The sequence below is a fragment of the Gorilla gorilla genome, chromosome 21 (assembly GCF_029281585.2).
Source record: "Gorilla gorilla gorilla isolate KB3781 chromosome 21, NHGRI_mGorGor1-v2.1_pri, whole genome shotgun sequence".
Taxonomy (NCBI): domain Eukaryota; kingdom Metazoa; phylum Chordata; class Mammalia; order Primates; family Hominidae; genus Gorilla; species Gorilla gorilla.
The window spans coordinates 66,196,600-66,224,235 of NC_073245.2; the positions used below are offsets into that span (position 1 = coordinate 66,196,600).

A 27,636-nucleotide genomic window follows, 5' to 3' on the forward strand; every position below is an offset into this window, starting at 1 on the left:
TGAAATCCCCACAGCAACTCAGTGAGGTGGATTCTGCTAGTGTCTCCACTTTATGGATGTGAAAGTGAAGCTGGAAGAAGTTAAGGAACCTGCTCAAAGCCACGTGGCTAGCAAGTAGCACCACTGGGATTGCAACCAAGGCCGTTTGGACCCAGAGCCTGTGTTCATAGCTACTGCTCTCTTCTGAAGATAAAGGAGGAGACAAGGATGTCAGCATGACCATAGCATACATGTTCATTTATTTAGAGCCAGGGAAGGGGGTGGGACACTAATCAAGGTTGCCCCTTCCCTTCCCTTCCCTTCCCTTCCCTTCCCTTCCCTTCCCTTCCCTTCCCTTCCCTCCCCTCCCTTCTCCTCCCCTTCCCTCCCCTTCCCTCCCCTTCCCTCCCCTCCCCTCCCCTTCCCTTCCCTTTTTTCTCCTCTTAAAGCCACCAGCTGTGCTAGGTATTTGTATATTTACTCTCAGATCATTTTTCCAAGCTTCTCTTCAAACTGCTTTTCCCAGGTTCCATTACCAACTGGCTTCTGGTTAGGTTCAGCCAGTGGGAGGCACTGACACGTATTTTTCCTGCCTCTTCCCTCCAGTCAACAAAAAGGAACTGCTTGCAGAAGCCTCCACTGGGTTCCAGCTACCCTCAAGCAGCCTCACCCCCATCCACATGGGGTTCTACTTCCCACAGGGTGCCGGGTTCCCTGGCTCCAGCAGCATCACCTCTTCCCTTTGGCTGTGTGTCTCTAGTGGTGGTTCTTTTTGTAGCCTATTTCTATTTCTTTCTTTTTTTTTAAATTATACTTTAAGTTTTAGGGTGCATGTGCACAACGTGCAGGTTAGTTACATATGTATACATGTGCCATGTTCTATTTCTAATCTCCGGGTGGGCCTCACGGCCCCATGGTTGTCTTTTCAACTCTTGCAGTACCTTTAAAACTAGCGCCCATATTAATGTCCTTCTATTTAGCTCCTTGTCATGGGATAGAGGTTCCTGAGAAAACCCTAAGACACAGATCACAGATTTTTCTTTTCTTTTTTTTGGAACAAAGTCTCGCTCTTGTCCCCCAGGCTGGAGTGCGATGGTGTGATCTCGGTTCATGGCAACCTCTGCCTCCCGGGTTCAAGGGATTCTCCTGCCTCAGCCCCCCGAGTAGCTGGGATTACAGGTGTCTGCCACCACACCCGGCTAACTTTTGTATTTTTAGTAGAGATGGGGTTTTACCATGTTGGCCAGGCTGGTCTAGAACTCCTGACCTCAGGTGATCCAGCCGCCTTGGCCTCCCAAAGTGCTGGGATTACAGGCGTGAGCCACTGCGCCTGGCCAACACAGAGGTTTTTAACCTAAGACACAGACCCTGAGACAAAAACTTAGGTGCAAGTAGTTTATTTGGGAAGTGATCCCAGGAAGCACAAATGGTGGGGTGGGGGGGCGTGCTCACGAGTATGTTACTGCTGTGGGTGACGGGTGGCTCGGTCTTGCTGAGGACCCTTGAGAGAACACAAAGACGACCCCTCAACATTGTCTCACTGAGAGATGGGGCAGCTGAGGTGTTTAACTTTCCTCTCCCATCTTTCACTGATTGAGAATTGTCCTTCGGGGCATAAAATTTCAGGTATTTTCAAAATGCCATGCAGGTGGGCTAAACAAGCTCCTACAGCCCCTGGAGAAAGCCACTGAGAGGAAAAGCAAAGAATGAGGAGTTTTGGGGTGGGAAGCTGTCAGTGCTACAGGTAAACTCGGGTAGTCTGAAGACGATGGGGCAGGGCAGCCACAGCACCTACTGCCATGGCGACTTGGCCACCGTTATAAGTAGATGCAACTGTACAACCAAGGATAGCCAAGGGTGGACCTGAGCCCCCTCTCCAGAAATTCTGCCTTACTTTAGAATGGGGTGAACAGCAGGGAAAATGAACATTTTTCTTTGCTTTTTCTCCTCCCTCCTTTCTTTTTTCTAGATAAGCCAGCCAGCCAACTGCTTATGAGGATGAGGAGAAACTGGGGCAAAGTTTAAGGATGTCGCAAAGTCTGGGTGGCCTTCAGTCCGTGAAAGAGAACACATCTGTTCTATCTCAGGCTGAGGTCATCTGCATCCTCATCAATAAGCTGACTGAGCACTCATTACCTGCCAGACACGGTGCCTACATGCTCTAAATGCACGGTCTCGTTTATTCTCAGCAACTTTCCGAGGTAAGTGCTGTTAGCATTCCCATTCCACAAAGGAACAAACTAAGGCTCTGAGAAGAAGTAATTTGCTCAAGACCTCACAGCCTGGGATCATGGGTATGAATCATCTGGGTGAATGATGAGGCCAAATCCCAAGTCCATGTTTATGACACTTAGAAATAACCATTTAAATGTCCTTTGAAGGGTCAAAACCATTTAGAGGTTTTATCTCTTTCTTACAATCTTCAAAGAAGTTTAACACCTTATAATAAATATCTCACAGATAACTCAGGTCACTTAGTGAATATTAGTTGAATTGCTTTTGTATTAGATCCTACCTGCAGCCAAAATATAAATCTATGTTACCCTCCAGCTCAAATATCTTCCATGGCTCCCCATTGCCGTCAAGAGACAATTTAAACTCGTTACTATGGACTCTTTACTCCAAGTCCTTGAGATCCATCTGTGCCACCTCCCCAGCTTCCATCCTCTTATCCGTTCTCCTCACAGTCTCACTTCAGCCATGCTAAGCTACCTGCCATTCTCTCTGTGGACCCTGGGCTCTTGCACTTGCTGTTCTTCTGGGAGCCCTTTTGTCCAACGCTTATTCATTCTGTGTGAGTTAACTCAACTGTCACCTCCCCAAAGTGGCCAACCTCCACCCACTGTGGTCTTGCGCCAGTGCCTTCCCCTGAGTCCCATGACACCCTGCATTTGCTTTTCTTACATTGTATTATTATTATCTTTTTGCCTGCCTGTCTCTCCCACAGACATGAAAGCAAGCTTTTATGTACTTAGGTTGGATTTCAAACTTGGCTCTGCCATGTGTGTTCTTGGGCAAAGTTGTTTTTTTCTCTGTGAGCCTTAGTTTCCTCAGCTGCCAAATAAGCAGTGAACAAGGTTAAGTCATGTGACACACAATACCTGGCATATAGTGAGGTTCAATGTTAGCTTTTTTTATCTAAGCATCTTCAGGGCCAGTCTTTGGACCAAACATGCTGTTGATGCTCAGTGAAGTGGTAGTTCTACCTGGACCAGTGGTTTTCAAATTTTCTCCTTCATTGGAACCACCTGAGAGGCTGCTAAAACACAGGTTACTGGGTCCCACCCCAAGAGTTTTTGATTCTGCGGGTATGGAGTGGGGCTTGAGAGTTTGCATTCCTAATATGTTCTCAGGTGGTGCTGAGGCTGCTGGTCCTGCGACTGTACTTTTAGAACCACTGGGCTGGTTACCTGGGAAGGGTAGATGTCTGGTTAGGGTGATCAGACATTCAGAGCTAAAACAAATTCACACTAGAGGATAAGGCAATCCACAATGGGTGTGGCCACAGGATATTTGTTTATCAATTTATCCATTCAACCAATATTTGTTGAGTATCTACCATGTCCAGGCATTGTGCTAGACACTGACAATAGAACAATGAATGAGCAAGACAAGAAGGTCCAGATCTTGATAAGTTCACGTTCTAGTGGCCCTGCTTTGGAAGGTGGGGACCGTCATTACACAAATCCCATGGGTGTGAATTGAAGGGACACAGTTAGTTTGGGGAATGGTTAGCCTTAAAGCCACTGATACCAATAATGGCTTTACTGTCTACCGTATCATTGTATTGCCTTCTCAACATGATTTCACCAAAATGATTCATTGAAACTGATTATGGTATTCCCATAATCCCCTTGCCTGGAACTGCAGCCATCATTCAGCACAGTTTTAGGATGAAGTCAAGCCATGGAACATGGCAGAATGGAGTGTCAGAGAACCAGAGCCAGGCTATGAGACTTAACACTAGTTATATGAAATGATACATTTCCTCATTATCGTTGTTAGCTGGAACAGAGTCTCAGAGAATCAAAGCCAAAGATGTTATACAACACCTATTATATGAAATGATAAATACCCTTATTGTTACGATTATCTGCCAATTCAAGTAGGGGTTTTCTGTTACTTGGTGCTAAAAGTTCCCCATGATAGAATAGCTTGCCTTTCCTAAGTGCTTACAATGTGCCAGCCACTGCACTAAATGTTTGGTATGCACCATCTCACTGCATGCTGGCAGCAACTCCACGAGTAGGCTCTATTATTAGCCCATTGTTGAGGGAGGACACTCAGAGTTTAAGTCACTTGCTCTTTAGTTGGGAGTGGAGAAGATGAGAGGTAAGGCTGCTTTGTGGAGCAGGATGGGCCAGTAAGGATTATCTAAATGCATTGCAATGACACCAACTGAAACGTTTTGCAATCACACAATCTTCCTTGAGCTTCTTCCAAGATAGAGCAGATAAGGATGGAAACACAAACCAACCAACCTTATCTTCGTTTGGAGGACTGAGAATCATAGAAGGCAACTGACTTGCCCAGTTCAGCTTTCTCGTTCTAGTTCTCCTAATTAAACTTGACTGCTTTCTAGAAGTTAATCAACAAATACACTCTCAGGCTGCTTTGGCCCAGTTTCCCGGTTAGGCAATCAGGGAAAAAGGGCTAGGCATTGTAGAACCCCAGGTCCTGCAGCTCCCCCACGTGGCTGCATTTTGACTAAAGCAAGCTTCTGAGAGAGTAGATCACGTAAGGAACCAGCCCTTCCATGGCTGTCATTAGCAGAAGTGCAGCTGGGGGCCATTTTGTCAAGAAGTGCTTATTTGGAAAAACAAAACAAAACAAAAAACGAAAAAAAAAAATCTATACAGGTGCATGCCAGTCCCCCGGTAATGAAATGTAACAAAGGAAGCACTTAAGTTCAGTGAGGGAAATACAGCTTTAAATTACAGATTGTACCCAGAGCACTTTATAAACGGTAATGTGTGATAATGTATTATCCTTACTTCTGTGAAATTGTGGACTGCAACTTCTGCCGGGGCCAGTTAAAGGGCCAGGAGATGGAGAGGGTTGCGTGAATGCCATTCAAGAAAAGGGCAACAGAGGCTAAGGGGTTAAACTCCCCAGAAAACCAATTTATGCAAAGGGCTGGATCCTGACCGGCATTCTGCACTAAAGATCTGAATTACAAATTTAGAGAATTTGCTGCTCGGTAAGTAATTTCTTTTCTTCCTAATGGAGACTATAATTTCCAGTGGGCCAGTGCCACTTAATTTGCACTGATAGAGTGAACAAAATCTTGACCACGGAGAAGCCTAATTCTACTCACCGTGCAAAATTGCCCTTTAAAAAGGCTTAAAGAGGGACATTCAAAGGATGGTTAAAACCAACCCCTATAATCTTACATTGCTGCAAAGCACATTCCCTAGTTTCCCCTGTGTTTGTATCTTGGGTTAGTTAATAATTGGAATTATTTCTTTTTCCTTCCCTGTAAGGTAGGTAGTGTAGCTGATTTTATTTTTTTAAGGTATAAGATCTACTTGGGATTATCTGGCATAAGAAATAACATTGTCAGATTCAGATTGGAGAAATCTGCACCCTTCCAGGCACTCTGAGAAGGGAAAGGACACAGATTCTTGGTTTCTTGAAATCTAATTCTTTAAGACACTTAGAATCTAATTTAATGAGACCCCAGTGCTTCTGGACTGTTTGCAAACAAACAAGAACAATCTAGTGTGTGTGAAGTGGGAGGAGGGAGGGGAGAGAGTGTGTGTTTAAACCCCTGATAATTTGTCTAAAAAGCAAGGGGATACATACAACAAAGACCAGGAATTTCACTTTCTTTCTCTTTTCCTTCCCATTTTGGTTTCTATTTTGTTATGTGCCTCCTTCTCCAAGACAACGAATGCAGGAAGGACCTCACTGGCTGCTGGGAACAACTGCCCTTTTGAATGAATTCTTTTATGGTTACCAGTCAAAAAGTCACCGTCAGCTGGAACTGGAAGGGAGGTGTGTGTGTGTGTGTGGTGTGTGTGCATGTGTGTGTGTACACGCAGTGGCAGCCATTTCAGCTCAATAGCTCCATTCCTGGAAAGGCCACTTCTTCTTGACATGGGAGAAGACACACTTCCCTGTGTACCTAAAAATAAATAATAAGTAAATAATAATAATAATAAGAAAGTCATTTTTGCTCCCTCCCCCAGGTCTTAATTCTTCTTTCTCTTTTAATCATGTTTTTCTATGTGCCACCTTTGCTTTGCTTATTTCCCCCACTGCTTGTTCTGTCTGATGGCATTTCTGGGAATCTGTGTCCTAAAGGCTTTCTTGGGTTTATTGGTGAGTTTCAGCTCTTTTTCACTCTAGTTCCGCATAAGGGGTGGGCATTAGTATTTATTGTAAATGCATTGGAAATGGGATCTCAACAACAATAACACACACACACACAAACACAAAAATGGAGTATTAACTTGTTTCTTAAGCTATAACTGAATTTAGAGTTCTCCCAATAAGTCATGCGCTTTACTTCTCTCTGGCATTTCTTGCTTTTTTAAAAAAAGCAATTTCATTAAAAGACTATTCTCTTTTTTGGCCCAGGAGCATAGGAAACCAGTTATAAAAACTGTTGGCATGCTTTGCAGAGAGATTCTCAGCAAAGAGGCTTTTTTTTGTTTTATTTTGTTTTGTTTTGTTTGAGTGGGGGCTTGGGAGGGCTCCATCTGCCTTAGTAACTGGCTAAGTAACTGGCCTGGGCTACTCAGTCTGTTTCTCTTCCTCCTGCCTAGGGGCATTTCTTATCTGGGCAAAAAGCCCCTGTACCCAGCGAGGTGAAACTTGCAAATGATACTGTCACCTTCCTCAATGGACTGCAGCTCAGGAGCTCACCAAAGGTTGCAGCAGGCAACCCCCATGGTGTTTGGAGACAAAGGAATAGCAGCTGCCTGGTTGCCTTGAATCACCCCGTGCTCTGATGATGGCAGTGATGGGCCTCCCACCAATGGCTTCCCCAAGTGCTGTTTTCCTGCTTCATGCCAAGGTAAGCATTCTGATACGAAGCGGCACGAGATAGTTCTCAACTGGGTGAGGCACAGGTGTGAGTAATCTCGAGGTATGGTCAGGAGGTTTGAAAAAGCTAACCCAGCTGCAAGGAAAAGACCTCTGGTCTTTACTGGAAACACGAATTTGACCCGTCCAAGCTGGGAGCTAATAGGCCCCAGCAGCTCAGGATCCTCTCCTCGCTTACGCTTGGGTTTTGAGTGATACCATATTTTTCTGAACACATTTTCCAAATGCCTATTTGCCAAAGCCGTGGTGTAATTTGCCTAAGCAGCAAACTTGTCCTTATAGTCGAGGTCCATCCACATCAGGAGAGTATATTCAATGTTTATCTGCGATCAATGTGTGATGAATTGCATATGAGATAGATTTGTGTGAGCCAATGTGTGTGTGTGGATCTGTGTTAGTTACATGTGTTTATGTGCATGTATGTAAATATGACTGTGTGAGTGCATGGATCTATTCCTGCATGATATATATTTATATATATGAATATGTGCATATATATGCAAATATGGGTATAAATATGTATCTGAACATATATGTGTGTATCTGTAGTGGACACTGTCAATGCACTCATCCTCCAGTTACTTAGGCATCCCAGCTTCTCAGCTCAATGGGGGCCGCTTGCCCATCCCCCCACCTCCCAGGGCAGCCCAGAATTCACCTACCAGGGTTCAAAGGCTGGCTCCCTTGACTCAAGGTCAAACTATCTGGGTGGTGCAATTCATGCTCCAGTTGAAACCAACCCTTGCCCAACTCTTTTCTTGCCCTCTTCTTTTTCTCTTACTCCCTTTGCCTCGGAGCCCACTCCCAGTACATCCTATGTGTCCAAATCCCCATCTCAGGCTCTGCTCCGAGCAACCTGGCCTAAGACAGCACTGTTCTATACATGCATGTGTGTGTACATGCAAACATACAAGTGCACACATTTGTGTGTGTGTGTGCCCATATACAAGGAAATCCGGGAAGATCTGGGAGAGAATGATCTTCCAAAGAAGATAATGGAGAAAGAGTATGGATTTTATAATGTAGAAGTTAGAGCCATCTCAGATATAGAGTGGGACTGCTTTGAAGTTGAAAATTAAAAGATACTTTAGAAGTAAATGTATTTTTTATTAAATCAGAAAAAGAAAGATACAGTTTACATGACTGTCAGTCAATCATATGCTACTTTGAATTACATTTTAATAGACTCGGGGTCCTGTTTACTCCTTTGTACAGGTATTAAAAACAACTCAGGTATTTGAGAAATCTTCTGTAAATTTTTATTAACTGAGGTTATGGGGAGGGTTTTATCAGAGCACATCCTGAGAACATTAGGAATGACAGACACACTTGAGATAAGTGTCAGACGGAACAGATGAAGCGAGCCCCTCAGCCATCTGAGAAACATTAATAATGTAAGATAGCAGAGACCAAATCTTTGTTAGGGATACAGTATACAGGATAAAAATGGGGACCTTGCCGCCCCCTTGTGTTGCAAAATAACCGTGCAACTTCCTTTATTTTTTATTTTTATTTTTATTTTTAAGTTGTAATCTTTGCCCTTGTCACTGAGCCTCAAAAGCAATTGTTTTCCCAAATCATTTTAAGCCCTCCCCAGTCAATCTTTTCCCTCTCATCAATAACTTACAAGGACCCTATTTGAAAAACAACGCTTATTCATTCCTTTTTCTATACCCCACACATTCCATTCTAGGAAATTGGCAACCACCCAACACAGCCCGGGTTCTCCCTCCTTGAGATGTGAATTTAAACAAATGGATTTTCGTCTCCCTTCTTCAAGCTTAGAGAATGAGCACGCGTTTACTACAACGCTTAATTCCTTCTAGCAGCATTTCTCTTCTATAACTTACTCGCCACTGCCTTTTTTTTTTTGATAGAATTTTGCTCTGTCGCCCAGGGTGGAGTGCAATGGTGCAACTTCGGCTCACTGCAACCTCCACCTCCTGGGTACAAGCGGTTCTCGTGCCTTGGGCTCCCGAGCAGCTGGGACTACAGGTGTGTGCCACCATGCCTGGCTAATTTTTGTATTTTTAGTAGCGATGGGGTTTCATGATGTTGGCCAGGCTAGTCTTGAACTCCTGACCTCAGGTGATCCACCTGCCTCGGCCTCCCAAAGTGCTGAGATTACAGGCGAGAGCCACCACGCCCGGCCACCACTGCCATTTTCATCACTTAACCCGAACACATTCCTCTATTCCCTCCCTTTCCTGCTTGGTGATCATCGACTCTTCTGACCCAACTAGGTGACCTGCTAAACCATCTTTACTGTTATTTGCCAGAAAAGACTGGACCAGAGACGTAAATAATACACCTCAATATACAACAACTCAGGCTTAATTTCTAGGCAGAATTTCATTTGCTGGCCATCAGAAGAATATATACATGGAGCGTGTTTGGGGAGGAGATGGAGTAAGGAGAACACATCTTGGTGGCAGGAGAACCTGGTGGGAACCGTGCTGATTTGTTTACTTGGATTTGCCAACTGGTCCGATGGATACTGGGTCTGTTTGCACTTGAGCATCCAACATCCGCTTTGGTCCCTGGAGAAAAACAGAAAGACGTGGCAGCCTATTGAAGCTCTGTAATGTCAACAGCAACAATGGCCATTTCTGTAGCACTTACTCTGTGCTAGGTGTTGTGCTAAGTTAATATATCTCATTCCTCAGTGCTGGGTAAGAGAATGGTCTCCAATCAGATGCCCGGGTTCGATACCCAGTTACATGACTTTCTAGCTTTGTGAAATCTTGGACAAATTACTTATCATCTCTTTGCGCTTTGGTTTCTTTATCTTTAAAATGGAAATGACAAACTTATCTCAGAGGGTTGTTCCCAAGATAAAGTGAGTTCATGCTTATAATGTACTTAGTACCTGGGGGGTACTAATTCTACCTCACTTTAGCTCCCTCCCCAGTTACCATCTAGGTTCATCACCCTGTTTTATTTTCTTCTTCTTTTTTTTATTATACTTTTAAGTTTTAGGGTACATGTGAGCAATGTGCAGGTTTGTTACATATGTATACATGTGCCATGTTGGTGTGCTGCACCCATTAACTCGTCATTTAACATTAGGTATATCTCCTAATGCTATCCTTCCCCCAACCCCCCATCCCAAACCCTATTTTATTTTCTCTCAGAACATACCACTCTCTGAAATGATCTTATTATCTAATTTATTTGTCTAACATCTGTCTTCTACGCCAGATTGGAAGCTGCAAGGATTCTGCGTGTCTCAGTGCCTTGCAGGTTCCTAGCACATGGTACCTAGCCTTAACATTGACTGAGTGTGGGTGAAGGAATGTTGTCAGGCAGATACAATTATTTTATTTTATTTTTTTGGGACAAAGTCTCACTCTGTTGCCTAGGCTGAAGTACAGTGGTGGGACTATGTTCACTGTAGCCTTGAAGTCCTGGGCTCAAATGATACCCCCACGTCAGCCTCCCCAGTAGCTTGGACTACAGGTGCACACCACCAAACTCAGCTAATTTTTAAAATTTTTTGTAGAGACGGGGTCTCAATTTGTTGTCCAGGATGGTCTTGAACTCCTGGGCTCATGTGATCCTTCTACCTTGGCCTCCCAAAGTGATGGAGTCACAGGTGTAAGCCACTATACCTAGCCTGAGTACTATTATTATTATTATTACTTTACCGTTTCTGTCAAGTATAACTTATAAGTAGTAAAGTTAACCTTTTCTGTATTTGGTTCTATGAGGTTAGACCAACACAAATAGCCCCCTAAAACCACCATCCAAATCAACATGTCACATGGTTCTGTCCCCTCTCAGATCCTTCTTGTGCCTTTTGTGGTCAACCCCTCCCCACCGCAGACCCTGGCAAGCACCGATCTGTTTTCATCCCTAGAGTTCTGCCTTTGCCAGGATGTCATATCATGGGATCCTAGAGTATACACAGCCCTTCAGACTAGCTTCTTTCATGTAGCATAGTGGATTTGCGATTCATCCACCTTGCTGCATGGATCAATTGTGGGCCTCCTTTTATACTATAAGACAGTATAGGGTAGTACAGTATAAGATTGTATATATTGTATACAGTATATATATATACACACACATAGAGTATAGTATATAGTATAATAACGTATTGTAGCATAGTATATATAGATAGTATAGTGTAGTATAAGGTAATATAGGATAGTATAATATAGGGTAGTGTATATTTTATAGTATATATAGTATACATATATAGTATAGTCAAGTATGGTAACTATAGCACAGTATAGTTTAGTACACTGTATAGTATAGTAAATAAAGTATAGCAAAGCCTAATGTACAATATAGTATGATATATACAGAACACTATAGTATATAGTATAGAAAAGGGAAGTATAACGTACTATCACAAAGTATGTATGGTCTAGTATATGTACATAGTGTCATATGGTTTAATGCAGTAGAATATACATGATATCTTATAATATGTAATATAGTATATAGAGTGTATTATAGCATAATAAATAGAGTGTAGTTTAGTATATATGATGTATATAGGGCACATATATAGTATATGTATATAGTACATAGACTGTGTAGTGCCCTGTATAATCTAGCATAGTATAGTATATTGTATATACTACATAGTGTAGTGTAATTTCATGTAATTTACCAAGGAATCAGATTGCTGGTCTTTGAACGCCAGACCTGCCACTTCCTAGCTGGGTGACTTTGGTCAAATTGCTTAACCCTCTACTTAGGCCTTAATTTTACCGTTGATAAAATGGGAATTCACAGGGTAGTTTTGAAGATTAAGTGTTGGTATATGCAATGTACTTTGAACAATCTTTGTCACACAGTAAGTGTGATAAAAGAGTTATGATTATTTTTAGTGGTGGTAGTTGAATTCACTAATTCATTCAACAACATATATTGAGGACCTACTGCAGACAATGCATTGTGTTATTAATAGTTTTGGGGCATCAAGAGATGACCAGGACACCGTGAAATACCGAAAGCTTGGGCTCAGGAGTCAGCTGTGGGTTTGGGGATGCTCCATCCCTTTCTGGTTGCATGACCTCTGGCCGGTCCCTCACCGCTGAGAGCCTGCTGCCTCATCTGTGTGAGGTCTTAGACTGCCATCCCACCTGGTCCTCACTGCAGCCCATGAGGTTGACGCCACTGTCGCTCTCAGGCTACAGAGGAGGCTGCTGAAGCCCAGCGAGCCCAAGCCACTTCAGTCAAGTTCCTGCCAGTAAGCGGGGTGCCGGCTTCTGTCCCCGATCTCTGAACCCTGAGCTGGGTAAAGGCCATTCCCCAACCCCTCCATTTACCGTGCATTGTAATCGCTTGTTGCTGTGATTAGAGCACAAACTCCCCATGGCACAGCAGTGCCCGACTCATCTCTGCACCTTTACAACCCAGGGCAGGGGCTAACTAAATAATACTCACAAAATAGCCTTTCCTGACTAATTAAACCTCACAAGCATTGCTCTAAGGGCATTGTACACTACTGCGTTTCATCTTCATGCTAACCCTGTGATGTCAGCACCATTCACTTCATTGATCTGGTATCTGAAACTCAGCAAGGTGACAGGTCCAAGCTCACTCAGCCACTAGATGAGAGCTAGGTTCAAGTCCAGGAACAAGCTTCTTGCAAGTGTCTAGAGCCTGGTCTCAGGCTGGCCACGGGTGGCAGCCATCCATCCTGCCTCTGTTTGCCCAGCGTGCCTTGCCGTGGGTCCTGGTTCACCCAGGCTCCACCCTGCCCAGTCAACTCACCTCTATTAAAGCTTACTTCCCCGAGGTTTCCATCCTTTAGGTTCCATGAGCTTGATCTTGGGGCTTGATGGGCTAAACAGCAAACTCAGATGGCCAAGTGGCTGCCACGGGCCTGAACTTTGCAATAGATGAACTTGTACAAGCATTTTCTTCATTTATTAAAAAAAAATTAGATACTAGCATTTAAAAATTAGGTATTTGCTCTTAAAAATTCTCCACCTTTGTTATTTTCTCTTGACTAAATGGACAGGTCCTGCCACAATGGGTCTGCAGTCCCCTAAGGTAACATGTGGCTGGTGCTGAGGAGGGGCACCCCCTTTAGGTGGGCACCTGCCCTTCAGGTAGCCACAGACCACACCTGACTCACTGGCCTCATACATACACATGCCCTTCTAGCCTCACTGGGACTCCACCTTGGAGGCCAGAGACATAAATGCAACCCCTTTCCTGCCTTATATACCAGGACTACACGTCACAGTTCACAAGGCCAAACCAGACCCATTCTCTTACCTGTTCTCTCTCCAGCCCAGTGAGGTGGACAGTGATTATTATTCACCCTATTTTACAGATGCAGAAACTGAGGCTCCAAGATGACCTAGGACTAGGTCATGTGGTAATGGCCTGGCCACTTTGACTTGGAATCTGGCCCTCAGCTCACCTGTTGTCCCCGGCTCTCTCCTGTTCACTGCCCGCTCTTTCCAACCCTCGGTCTCAGGCTCCTTGCAGTGACTGAGCTGATTGTCACAAGCCTCGGTTCAGCTCACACCAGTGTGGACAGATGTCTTCCCCTTTCAAGCCTCCATTTGTTCACCTGCTAAACCTGCCTGCAGATTGCGCTGCACACAATCTAGCACTTCAGGGGCTCATGAAAATGGGAAAGGGGAAGGCTGGGAAAGGGCCATCAAAGAAGTGGTGCTTAGGGGAAGGGAGAAACCCAGTCTTCCATCAATCAGAATAGTTTCACTTTTATCATATGTGTCTGTGTGTGCGTATATGCATATATCCGTACATACACACACACACACACACACACACACAGGTTTTGTGACATTTTCTTTTGTAAACAAAAAAGTCCCTTTGCTCAAAAAGAAAGGAAAATGTTTGCAAACAGTTGGACTTTGTGAATTCCAAGGGCTTCCTTCCAGTTCTTTTCAGATTTTTGAAAACCAAGTGGGTTGCTCTTAGTTAGAACTCAAGTAGCATGATGGAGAAGGAGGAAAAAAGGACCTGACTAACGAGGACGTCACTATGAGACAAAGATCATGCAGGGATCGGCCTGTGGTGTGTCTCACTTCCTGTGGGTAACAGGCACCACAATAGTTCTGTGGGTGGTGACAGGCTCGGCTGCCAGCATTCCCCTCCCAGGAAGGCGGTCAGGCAAACCTGGGGAATGTGTCCAGCTTGAAAGTCTTCGAGGCTTGGTCTTTGGAAAGCGGTAGGGAAGCCCCCGGCCGTCCTCCATCATTGCTGGAGGCCTTGTGACACTGGGACGATGCAGGACTTGGGGTCTAGGGGGCCTGAGCTGAATGCTGCCTCTGTCTCTTACAACCTGTGGAACGTTCAGCAAAAGACACAGCTTCTTGGAGGCCTGGCTTATGTGTCTGGGAGGTGTGGCAGAAGCAGTCCCACCCTGAAGGGATGCTGCCATCCTAAAGAGATGAGGTCTGTAAAGGAGTGTGGTCCCAGAGGAGGGACTCGTTGTCTAGAACTGTAATTAGTGTCTCAAACCTGTCCACTTTTTGTCACTTCTTCAGGAATCACCAGGCCAATCTCCATCAGCTCTCCCAAGAAACATGACCTGTATTAACTAGCTCCTAATGACTTTCAACAGCCATTCTCCACCACAGCAGCAAAATAAAATCTTCGAATGTTATCAACAGGAGCCAAGACTTCTTACTTAATATCTGTGAGTAGCTTCCCTGCTCAGATAGGATTATGTCCGCATTCCTTGCACAGCCCGTACAGCCTGCATGAGGAGGTCCCCGCCCACGGCTCCAATCTTACTTCCATCATTCTCCCCCTACCCTACCTTTCCACCCTCAGCAACCACGGCCTTGTTTCTCTTCCTGAAATGTGCTAAGCTCACTAAGCTCATTCCCACCCCCGCACCTTTGCCAGGGCTGTCCCCTCCTCCTGGAAGAAAGAGCCTTGCTCTCTTCCTGTCTGGCACCTTTAATCTTTCCTGTCTCATCTCAGATGTATCTCTTCAGAAACAATTTTGGGATCCACCGATTAAAAGTAGCACACCCCGCCCCCCAGACACACTCAGGCAAAAGTAGCACACACCCCCCCATCCATACTCAGGCAAACTCTATCGCGGGACCTTGTTTATTTCCCTCAGTGATCTCCCAGACCTACAATTTTGTTGGCAAATTTTGTCTTTAATTTTGTAATTTTAACGTTGTAGTTTTAATAATTTTAACTTTGTTTTTTAACTTATCTATTAATACTTTTTAGCTGCATGCTTCCCCTTAGAATATGAACCCCTGATGTCAGGGACCCTGTCCCCTTTGTTTGCTGAATATACCTCCAGTGCCTAGTTCAAGGCTTGGCACATGTTTCTGCAAAGGGCCAGATGGCAAAAATTTTAAGCCTTATGAGCCACGCAGTCTAGTCAACTAGTCAACCCAACTAGTCAACCCTAGTCATGCAACTAGTCAACCCTCATGTTTTTGTGTGAAAGCAGCTACAGACAACATGTAAATGAATGAACATGGCAATGTTCCAATAAAACTTTATTTATAGAAACAAGGGTTGCATTTTTAGTACCCCTGGTCTAGCTCACTGCCAGGATTCTAAATATTCTACAAGTATTTGTTAAATGAATGACCAGATTATTAGAAATCATCTGAACTTTTCCATACCATCTTTCTTTTTCAGCCTTCGTACCTATTGTAGAGGCTGGCTTCTATTAAAATAATTAGAAGCCACAATGTAAATCATTCCCTGGGTGGTGTTCATTTTAAATGAATGAATAAATCACGGGTTAAAAACGTGTAAACTAAGACCAGGCATGGTGGCTCATGCCTGTAATCCCAGCACTTTGGGAGGCTGAGGCGGGCGGATCACTCGAGCTTGGGAGTTCGAGACCAGCTTGAGCAACATGGAGAAACCCGTCTCTACTAAAAATACAAAATTAGCCAGGCGTGGTGGCGCATGCCTGTAATCCCAGCTACTCGGGAGACTGAAGCAAGAGAATCGCTTGAACCCGGGATGCGGAGGTTGCGGTGAGCCGAGATTGCACCATTGCACTCCAGCCTGGGCAACAAGAGCGAAACTCCATCTCAAAAAAACAAAAAAAGTAAACTAAAAGAAATCCAAATACTTTCCCCAACATCTTTCCTGGTCCTTTAGCAACTTGCTACTCAAAGTGTGATCCCTGGATCAGCAGCTTTTGTAGCATCAATCAGGAGCTTTGTGGCATCCCAATTTGGACCCCAAAACTACTCAATCAGAATGTGTGTTAATAGATCCCTGGGTGATTCGTGTGCACAGTACATTTTGAGAAGACTTGCGTTGTCAAATCCAATACAGCCTCACCCACTTGGGTGAAGTCTTTCTCTCAGGGCTACAAACTGGCATTCTTGCTTTACATCAACATCTGCCTTCCTCACATCAATGAAACCACTGCAAGGACTACATGATTAGTTTGAAGACTGCACTACACCCAGAAAGAAGAAGCTAATAAGGAACTATTACATCTTGTGGAATAGGAGAGAGAAGCTATGAGTGTGAATGTGCTTTAGATGGAATGCTTAATAAATATTTTTGGAAGAAAAATGAAAGAAGGAAGAAGGGAAAAAAGGAAGGAAGGAAGGGAAGAAATTTCAGTGGTTTCCATATGTAAATCAAATGATTAGTGGATACCTAGTTTCAGTGTCTCCATTCTCAAAGTGGGTATTTTTTAAACATGCAAGTAGAAATTGTTAAGTGTGGTTAAAGTTGAGTACAATGTTTTATCGAAGGGTAACAATTTCAAGTAATGTATTCCAACTTTATATATCATATTTTGGTATCTATTATTTTAATCTCATCCATTCATTCCTTTGTCTATCAAGCACCTGCTGTTTATGCAGTCCTATTTCAAGTCCTTGAGATACAGCCTTGAACCTGAAAGGTGGTGCCCTGCCCTCACGGAGCTGGGAGTCCAGTGGTGAAGAGGGGCTTCCATTTTGTAGAGGAGAGTAAAATAAGCAAATCTAAAACACCTCCCCACCAGTCTGCCTAAAATTGCAAGCAGTAAAAAAATTTCCTCTGCATCTAGCAGCCATTGATTCTATAGTCCATGGAGTAACACAATTGTGCATTTATACCCCTGTTAAATTAAATAAGCAGGAGGCCTTTAGCCTGAGGCAGTCTCCTTACTCCAAGTGTCTATGTAACAAACTGCAACTACATTTAGTAAGTAAACAAACCAAAACCTACCTTATGAGTATCCTTTTGTTTTGTAACAAATAACCATGTTGCAGCCAATCACAAATAGCTGAGCTTCAGCCAATCACAGGCAACCAGTTGGGAATCAGACCATTCCCAAATAAGGCAGACACCTCATCACATCGTGACCAAATAAGGCAAACACCTCATTGTACCCAATCAGATAAATTTTCTACTTTGCTTCCATGTTTGGCCTATAAAATCTTACTGCTCATGCCACTAGGCAGTGCTCTCTGAACCTCTTTGGGTTTTGAGTGCTGCCCAATTCATGAACTGTTCTTTGCTCACAACATAAAGTGTGTTTAAATTTGATTTGTCTATTTTTTTAACACGTCAAATTGGTATAATATAATGTAAATAAAATCAGCCAATAATGCATTCATTCATTCATTCATTCATTCAACAAATATTACCCAGAGCATCTGCTATGCACAAGACACTGAACAAAACTGATGATGATGTTGATGGTGATGATGACGATTACTTCTACATGCTGATTGCTCCCTAGGTCTCAGGCACTGTGCTAGGTGACTAGATGCAGTATCTCACCTGTTTCACGAACTCTATGAGTTAGGCATCATTATTTATGAACAGATAAAAAAATCTGGTTCAGAGAGGCAATAACTTGCTCAAGGTCTCAGCTTGTAAAATGGAGAAGGATTGAACCTGCTGGAAGTCACATAGCAGTTCAAAAACCCTGAGTGATAGACCCGGGATCCCAGTGTGAAAAGCCACATGTAGAATTTGAAAAACTGACTGGGGCAGATGGTGTTGGGGAAGGAGAGAGCCCAGAAAGAAGAGGCAAAAAAATCCACCTACCAGGCCTTTAAAGAAGCCCCCAAGGGACTGCTGCCGCTTCTCAGGTCTCTTTTGGAGCTTGTCCCCATTCTGCAGTGAGTTCATGTCCACCGTGGCCTGCTCTGTGCACTGGGCTGGTTCTTTGGCTTCCTGCTTGTTGCTCTTCTGCTTGTTCATCTCAGCTGCTGACTTCTTGTCCTTCGAGGAGCCCTCTTTACCCTTCTGTGGTGCTCCTGTTGGTTCAGGCTCTGGCGGTGTGATAGTCTTTTCTGTGGAGTCTGATGTCTACAGCAATTTCAAACAAAGTACATTTTTAGTGGCTGCAGGACAACTCTCAATAGCAAGGGAATAAATATGTTAAAACAGAGATGTTCAAATGTTGGGTGGTATCTACATTTTCATGAATCCTAGGTGAAATGAAAATAAAAAAAGGTAAAATGTGCACTTACGAAGTCATGATGGGGACATTTGTTATCTAATAATTCATTAATACATTTTATGCTATCCCAGAAAGCACTCTTTATCCCTTATTCTGGAACCAGAACTTGGCTTTTCCTTGGGGAAACACCCTTCTTCCTCATCTACTCCGTGTGGTCCAGGCAAACTATTTCCACCTCCAGACAAGAGCATGTGACTTAGGCCTGACTAATCAGAGCATTGTATATGATTGGCCAGCTGTGATTGGCTCAGCATAGCCAAATGCAGATAACACTGGAGCTAATCTCAGAGCTTTGCTGAAATGAGAGAGAGGCTGGTTCCCTTTCTGTTAGATCTGAAGCTGTGAAAATGTAAGACTGGAGCTTCCAGAACCACCAATATTTCTAGGGAAAATCTTCCCAAAAAGGAAGCCAACACAGAGAAAATCACAGCTGAGAAATGGGGGGGGGGGGGGGGGGGAAGGGGGAGGAGGGAGAGAGAGAGACAGACCAGGCATTGATGGTATCATGCGTGCCTCCTAGATCTAGCTGTTCCTGGAGCCCTTTTATGCTTAAGCCAGCTTTGAAGGGGCTACTCCCACTTGCAACCACATGCGAGTGTTTTCCTGGGGATGCCCACTCTTTTCTTCATAATTACATCTACCCTAATTTTTGGCGTGAAATTGTCCTTTTGCTTCATGAAATGGTGGTAAAACAGATTATTGTTTTATTAGTTTTGAATGTATATCATTTTTTGTCAAACTGAAAGGTTTACAATCCCACATGGTTCCAATAATTTGATGAGATGAGGCTGTAAAATCCAAAAATCTAGTAAATGCCGGCTGGGGTAAGAATAACCACGTGGATATCTTATTTCTCCAGCTGCAAAAGCAACAAAGGTCCAAAAAAATATTTCTCCAGTATAAGAAAAACACCAGTTCAAGCAAGGCTGGCTTTGATGTTGGGGAGAAAATTTAGAGCAGGGGAGAATGAATGTTACATGCCCTGTCCAAAGGGCAACAGTTGCTCTGATCCAGCCAAAAGATACCACGTAGGCTTGCAGCCCCAGTGTGGTCAGAGCTTCTGTTTTTTCAAGACAACCTTGAAATTAAATTTTAAAAAATGCAAAATGTCACCGTTTAAATATTGACTTCAAAAGTTTTAAAGCCCTGATTGTGGCAACTGACAAACACACTTGACCCACCGGATATGTGTGTATAAGCATGATTCATGAAGTTATGTACTGTACCCAGGTAAAAAGTTCTACAACAAGGTAGCAGCTTTGATGGAGAAGGCATCAACTGTAGGAGAACTTTCTTTTCACACCAGTGAATCATGCACACCCCTTAGAAGTAAGCGGGAAGACAAACAGCAGAGACTCCCCGGTCCAGAAGGCCTCCACCGGTGCTCTTCAGAGGGCAGAAGCCCTTGGAGAAAGAAGCAACAGGCATCCAGTGTACCTTGAGAAGCTCTTCTGTAATACATGTCTTGAATACTTCTGGCAGACCCCAACTGTCAGAGTTGCAGCAAATGCTAAGATATGGATGTCCAAGTACAATAGATATCCCAGAGCAGATACTCTCCTTAGAATGAAACAGAAACTCTCACCACAATGCTCTTCAGAAAGGCCAGAAACCAGAGATCCCAGTTCAAACGCCTTGTTAACTGTTTTTGTTGTGTAGAAGATTTTAAGATGCAGTGAGTGGCTAAGAGCTCAGTGTCTGGAGTCAGAAGGACCTGGTTTGTTTCTAATTCCACCATAACCTTGCTGTGTGACCAAGGATAAACTGACCTCTTAGTTTCCTCATCTCTATGGGAGCAATAAAAGAAATGACACCTTATGGTGCTGTGAGAATTAAATTAGCTAAAAATGGAAAGGACACACCAGTGTTCTCAAGTCTGAATCCAAGGCTCCGGAAAATAAAATTCCCAATTGGATTCTGAAAACACTCCTAGGTGGGTATAAATAGAAGGATGTTTCTAGCTTATTTGGATTTGTATGGATGTCATTCCAATTTTAGAATCACCAAGATTATTGGCATAATTCCTTCACTGTAAAATTCCAGACAAAATATACCATCATATTTAAGCTTGTCTTAAAAGCTTAAATATGATGAGTATAGTAAAAAGCAATATATTTCCTGTTTAAAAATGTAGGATAAACCAATTATTATGGAAATAAAAATACAAAAACCTATTTACAGTCGTTACCGTCCATTTGTGAGTGTGATATGGGCAACATTATAAGATGGAAATTCCCTATCAGCAGCATAATAGTAATAGTAACATATAGACACTGTTAACAATAGAATTGTGCTCCCACCCCAACACATATGTTGAATCCTTAACTCCCAATGTGATTATATTTGGAATAGGAAGTAATTAAGGTTAAACAAAGGCATAGGGTGGGGCCCTGCCCCAATAGGATTAGTGTCCTTATAAGAAGAGACATTGGCAAGCTTATTCTTTTTCTCTCTCTGCCGTGTAAGGACACACAAGCAAGAAGGTGGCCATTTACAAACCAGGAAGAGAGTCCTCACCAGGAACCAAACCCTGCTGATTTGGTTACTCCTTAATCCTATCCTTTCCAGCCACAAGAACTGCAAGAAAATAAATTTCTGCTTTTAAAGCAACCACCTATGGCATTTTGTTATGGCAGCCCATGCTGACTAGTACAGTAGCTAACATGTATTGAGCCCTCTATACCAGAAATGTTCTAAGTGTTTTACATGTATTGATTCATCTAAGTATGACAACCCTATGAGGAAGTACTTTTCATAGCTCCTTTATATAGATGAGGAAGCTGAGGCACTGACAGATTTGGCAATTTGCCTAAGTCACACAGCAAAAAAAAAAAAAAAAAAAAAAAGTGGCTGAGCCAGGATTTGAACCAGACAGTTTGAGTCTACCACTCATTCTTGTAGCCACTTCTCTATATTGTCAAAACTACTAGAAGAATATTTGATGCCATTTTTTGTGGAGGTGTATTTTTAAATTAAAAAAAGAGTGCAGCTGCATGATCCTATTTAAAAAAAGGAACACATGTAGTTATAAATATGTCATAGCTATGTTTCTTTAGAATAAAGAAAATAATGAAAGCAAACTGCGTGACCCACCCCACTCCATGTCTTTATTCTGTTCAAGACATAGATTCTAGTACTTGCCAAACACCATGCAAGGTGATAGAGAAATAGAAGAAGGAGACTTCTTGCTCCACAGACATTCCAGACAGACATGAGAAGGAGCAGGGGAGATAAATGAATTATTACAATTTGCGATGATGCTATGAAATAAAAGAACAATATGTAGTTATGAGAGGCAGATATGGAAGGTCTTTTTGAAGAGGTGACATTTATGGCAAAAAGTGAAGGGTGAGAAGAGATTTTTAATGCCGAAAAGAGGGAAGCACGTGTGAAAGTTTTTTGATAGGATAAAGCTGAGGAACTCTAGCTTGTTCCTGCTTGTGTCTGCAGACCCCAACATAGTTCTTGGCATATAGTAGGTGCTTAATCCTGAGATATTAAATGAGTTGGCTGTGGTTGAGAATTTTATTGTATAGTATACTGTGAAGAAGTGAGAATACACCACTAATCCCACCACCAAACTGAGTTCGAGGTCACTTACTTGGCAGCTGGAGTCTTTCCCATTTATTTCTTCTGAGTGGGTGATCCCTCCATCCCCTTTCACTGACTAAAATAACAAACAGACAATGGCCTTCAGCCACCACAAGTACAGTGACGTGGAGAATGCAAGGAAGTTCTGAAATGGATGATCTCAGTCATTTATCATTGAGGTTTGGGGTCAAGACAGATGGAAGGCCAACTGGAAACGTTACTCATTGGATATAGAGATTTCCATGCAATTTCTAGCCAGATCTAATTAAATTCAAGTGTTGGCCTCCAAAAATAACAACAAGAGTACTAAATCCTGGAATTAGGCAATTCTGAGATAAATGATGATGGTTCCAATTAATGTTGGAAGCAGGAGACAGTTGAACATATTAAATGAAGACTGAATGAACAATTGACCCATGAGTAGCCTTCCACTGGGAATATTTAGGCTGTGGGTGTTTTATTGTTTTTTTTTTTCTCTCCTTGATAGAGATATGAGTTTTGTTTAATATTTCATTTTCCACCCTTTAGCACCCCCTATAGCCAGCAACACCAGTGACAGGGATAAAAGGGGTTGGACTTGACTCCTTAAACTCCACACTGTAAGCTAATGGTTCTAGAAGTATGATTCCAGGACCAGCAGCTTCAGCATCACCTGGGAACTTGCTAGAAAGGCAAATTCTGGAGACCCACGCTGGATCTAATCAATCAGAAGCTTTCAGAGGCGGAGGCTCAACAATCCGCATTTTAATAAGCTCTCCAGGTGGTGCTGAGGATTCAGTTTGAGTACCACCGCTCTCAGCAAGTTGGCCACATACAGGTTCAGACTCATGCTGGGGTCTGTGGTTTTAACGGTGCATTTAGTAATGTCCTATGCTTAGTGCCTGATACCTAAGAAACCTGGTGATAAAATGCTCGGTTCTTATCAACAACATTGACTCAGGTCTAATTCCCACACATTTGGTCACTGCTTAATGTCTCCTCTTCCCAGCTAAGGGAGGAGTATAGAGAGCAGGGTTTCAGTCATATGGGGCAAAGAGGAAGACTCCAGATTCCACTGTTATTTATGGCCATGGCTGTTCTCTTAGCAGACCGTAAGAATCCACAACACATGCACTAAGAAGAGCCAGAAACATTGAAAGCACTCAAATACTTTTTGACTGATTAATATTATGTATCTTTGTTGTCTGAGCTACGGTGTTCACATTAGAGATAATATAAATTATTATTCATGAAGGCTAATTTTTAGTGGAGTGCTTACTAAGTTCTGGGCATTGTGCTAAATGAGATAATAACTTGCATTATTTCATGCATTCATTATGTCAGAACCTTAAGATAGTGGAATTACTTTATTTTTCAGACAAGGAAATGGAAGCTCAAAGATACTAGCATCACCATGGAACTAGCAGGTTTGAGTGCCAGTGTTGGACAGCAGGCAATGACTCCATATTCCAGACTCTAAACCACCTCCCCATACTGCCCCTAGAAGGCAGGAGGCACCACTCAATCAATAAACGTTTATTGAGCATTCACTCTATGAAGTTGCTCAATGTTAGATTAAACAAAATGATAAAAGCTTGGATAAGATGGAGGATGACCAAACTCAAATGTGGATGTTTATGGGATGTCCCCTCATCAGGAGTCAACTGTGCTCTTCTTTATTTTTGATATTATTATTGTTTTTAAGAGACAGGGTCCCATTCTGTCACTCAGGCTGGAGTACAGCAGCACAATCATCATTAACAGCAGCTTCAACCTCCATGGTCAAGCAATCCTCCTGCCTCAGCCTCCCAGATAGATAGGACTACAGGTGTACACCACCATGTCCAGCTATTTTTTTTTTTTTTGAGAGAGAGTCTCACTCTCTTGCCCAAGCTGGAGTGCAGTGGCATGATCTTGGCTCACTGCAGCTTCCGCCTCCCAGGTTCAAGAAATTCTCCTGCTTCAGCCTCCCAAGTAGTTGGGACTACAGGCGCCTGCCAACACGCCCTGCTAATTTTTGTATTTTTAGTAGAGACAGGGTTTCACCATGTTGGCCAGGCTGGTCTCAAACTCCTGACCTCAAATGATCCACCCGCCTCGGCCTCCCAAAGTGTTAGGATTACAGGCGTGAGCCACTGTGCTTGGCCCAGCTATTTCTTAAAAAATTTTTTTGCAGAGACAGAGTCTCACTATGTTGCCCAGGTTGGTCTCGAGCTCCTGGGCTCAAGTGATCCTCCAGCCTTGGCCTCCCAAAGCACTGGGATTACTGAAGGGTTGTGCTCTTTTTAATATACTGCTTAGTGTGAAAGAGGTGGTGTCTGGAAGTTCCGTGTACTGAGGAACATCATTGTTGCAGGTTTCGCTAAGATTGACAAAGATCAGACTGTCCTCTCCATAAAATTTAGATCTATCTACATGAAAAGTGGGTTTTTCCTTCCTCCGTGCCTTGTGCATTGTTCGACAAAGGCCAGTCTTGCTTGAGAAGGTTTAGAAAAAGAAATGAACTGTTGGCTATTTCTTCCCTCCTCATAACCAGCTCTGTCAGCCTTCCCATCACACCCAAAGCTTGGGACACGTAAGGATTTCATTCAGCCTCCAAATTCAGGCTGTGTCGTAAGAGCCCTTCCTACTCAAGCCCATTCCCAGGTGGCCTTTACACTGTGGCTTTGGATCATATCTGTCAACCTTTGGGAATGTTGAGCAGCAAAAAACAAACAAATGCACAAAATGGCTTTTTAGGCAAAAACCGAATGGACATGAAGAGTCACGCATGAGCACTCCACCACCTTCTAGAGAATAAAGTTCTCTCACTTGCCCCCTAGGAGACAGGAATTCTAAACTTCCCGTTAGTTGTTTCAATTTGGCATTCATTAGGGACTCTGCCAGTTTAAGGTTTCAATTTGCTTTCTTTCCCCCCATTTCTTTGAGAGCCCTTGGAGAAGAATTGGGATTGAATCAGAAGGCTGTGTTGACAGCAGCTGATCTCAGCTGACATCATGAACCGTGAAAACAGACCTCCAGGCTGTCAGAGAGATTACTGCAACAAAGTTCAACTTCTTAAAAAAAAAAAAAGAGAGAGAGTATCTCAAACTTTCCAGTGATTTTTCTTTATTGCTTATTTTGAGGCATGTAAAGCTGTATGTATGCAAAGGTGACTGAAGTTTGGGTTTACACTTAGAATCTTATTAAATCCATCTGAAGTCACTTCTGTAGCAGCAGTTATTATTAATAACAACTGTTTCCTTCCTTCCTTCCTTCCTTCTTTCCTTCCTTCCTCCCGTCCTCTCTCTCTCCCTCACTTCCTTCCTTTTCTTCTACCCTTCTTTCTTTTTTCTTTGCAGAGACAAATCAGAATAATTCATGTTGAACTCTGTATTCAAAGGAACCATAAACATAGAAGCTTATTTTTTCCAGCTGTCAAAAATAGCAAAGTTACTGTTTAAAGAGACTAAAATTCTTCCAGAGACTATTTAATACTTTGAAGAACAGTTTAAAGACTATGAAGTAATTTCAGAGATTTTCCAGTGTGATATTGAGCAACTTTCTTCATGGAGTTAATTTTTATTCATGACAGTCAAAGGTGAAGTATCTCAGGGCATTCAGCCTGCAGTGTTGAGATGGAATCTACTTGTGGCATCCATGCCTTGTATATTAATGAAATCATTTTTTATTTCTTTCATCGTGTCATGCATTCCTATAGCTTGATACTCTGAGGAATGTTTGAACCATCTCCAATGTATATCACTTAGCTGTTCAAAAATCTAGCAAAAATGTTTGGTGGTCAGTTCACATTTCTTTGAAGGGAATGTTAATGTATTTTGATGGCAATATAATTCAAACACAATTGACATTTAAAAGAAGAAGAGTTGGGCTGAAAATTTAATATATGGTGACTATATCTGCAATATTGTTTATCAGACCAGTCTCATGAAAACAAATCCAAGAATGGGATCTACTGAAAATTTCTAGGATCAACAAAGGTAATGGATCTGAGCTTAGTATTTTACCAAGATGCTCACTTGAAATGGAATTGGACTAGTCAGGCAAAATTCCCCAGCCAAGGTAAATTTTGTTTTAGTGACAAATATATTTAGAAAACCTATGTGCAAGCTTTAAGTAAGCCATATATTAATTTTCTTCTCCTTTGCTTTATTGTCATTTTAGGTAAGTGCAACAGCTCAATGCATCAAAATGGTATTTCCATAGAACACATTACTAAAGAAATCACAAAAATGGAGCATGTGGTTGTTCTACCTTCATATCCTTTCTGAGAATACCAGCTGCAGAAGCACAGGAAGCAGCAATTACACATGAGTTAAAGGGTGAGCTTTAGAACAACAAAATGACAACAACAAAAAAAACTGCGTTGGAATTCTGGCTCTCCCGCTTACCAGCTCCGGGACCGTGGAAAAATCCCATAAATACTCACTAGTCTCTGTGTCCTCATGTCCATCATGGGGCAGAGAGAGCACTTGTTTCCTAGAGTTCTCTATTAATAAATGAGATAGTGCGTGCAAAGTGCCTAGCACACAATAAATAAACGGTAGCTCTCATTGTTGTTACTGCCGATAACTGAAAAGTGCTGAACGACTACAGAGACCCTCTTAGGGCAGAAAGGAATGCAAGTCATTGGTAGGGACAGGAATTGACCAAATTAATGCTTCCTTCAGAAATCTTTCCTTAAAGAGCAAATCAGTATTAACATTTTAATGCTCAGGGAAGAATTTCAGATGGAAGACTTTCGGTTTTCTGTTTTGTAACTACCATCACAGACCACCCTCTTTCCACCTCCAATAGTACATTTCAACAAGTTTTGTTAGACTTACTAGATTGAATGTAATTAATTTAAAAAACCCTCTGATTTCACGGCTGCCTCCTCATTTGGACTTTTAATTTACCCATTATTAAAGCTCATAGTATTTCTCTAAGCCTGAGAACATTATTCCAACAAAGATTTTCTTACAAATCTAATGGTCCAAAGAAAGATATGAGGAGGAGTAAATGAAATAAGGTAGGTGAAAATAGTTTGGAGGAGGAAAGCATTTTCAAGTGTAAGGTGTTATTAATATTGATGAAATATAAAACTGTATCTAGATCTGCCGCCTTTCTGGTTTCATTTGCCTACCTGCTTTGTGGACACATGAATGCAGTATTCTACCCACTCACTTTATAAAAATACACCAGCACTTCAAATATTCAATTTCTTGACATACAGCTGAATTAATATGTATAAGAATCTTTTCCTATTTAGGGCATGACAGATGTCTTAGATATTCCTCGCAATTATTTAAAATCCTGCAGGAGCCCGCAGGATTTCTGTAAAGTGCTACATCTCTATGTGTTGAATGCACCATTAGGACTTATATGATTCTGTTTTCCTTTCCCTAAAATATAGTTATTTTAAAAATGATACTTTTTCTATTTGTATTTATTTATTTAAGACGGAGTCTCCCTCTGTTGCCCAGGCTGGAGTGCAGTGGCGCGATCTCAGCTCACTCCAAGCTCTGCCTCCTGGATTCACGCCATTCTCCTGCCTCAGCCTCCTGAGTAGCTGGGACTACAGGCGCCCGCCACTATGCCCGGCTAGTTTTTTGTATTTTTAGTAGAGACAGGGTTTCACCATGTTAGCCAGGATG

At 42.6% G+C, this 27,636-nt stretch overlaps 1 protein-coding gene and 1 long non-coding RNA gene across 16 annotated transcripts in view; one reads left to right on the plus strand and one right to left on the minus strand.

Annotated features, from left to right (window-relative positions):
- Positions 1-1,940: 1,940 nt before the first annotated feature.
- LOC109024395 (uncharacterized) lies at positions 1,941-27,402 on the plus strand. Of its 3 annotated transcripts, none has more exons than XR_010132304.1 (5): positions 1,941-2,180; positions 5,013-5,179; positions 5,866-5,976; positions 6,750-7,000; positions 14,514-14,632. It is a non-coding gene; the product is annotated as an uncharacterized lncRNA (long non-coding RNA). The 3 variants fall into 3 exon arrangements; XR_008674473.2 differs by adding an exon at positions 26,165-27,402 and having other exon boundaries at positions 1,942-5,179; positions 14,514-14,665; XR_010132303.1 differs by adding an exon at positions 15,640-18,274 and having other exon boundaries at positions 1,942-5,179; positions 14,514-14,665.
- The window catches only part of BCAS1 (brain enriched myelin associated protein 1), a 116,332-nt gene continuing 96,811 nt past the window's right edge, over positions 8,116-27,636 (minus strand). For 7 of the 13 annotated variants that reach the window (XM_031004875.3, XM_031004874.3, XM_055372787.2 and 4 more), the window contains 2 exons: positions 18,013-18,276; positions 8,116-9,569 (listed from right to left, as the gene is read on the minus strand). In XM_031004875.3, the coding sequence (XP_030860735.2) occupies positions 9,495-9,569; positions 18,013-18,276 (339 nt within the window). In that variant the 3' untranslated portion in view covers positions 8,116-9,494. Of the gene's footprint in view, positions 9,570-18,012; positions 18,277-22,031; positions 22,098-27,636 lie in introns of all 13 variants that reach the window. The other 6 variants (XM_055372788.2, XM_031004873.3, XM_019017398.4 and 3 more) reach the window with 1 other exon arrangement.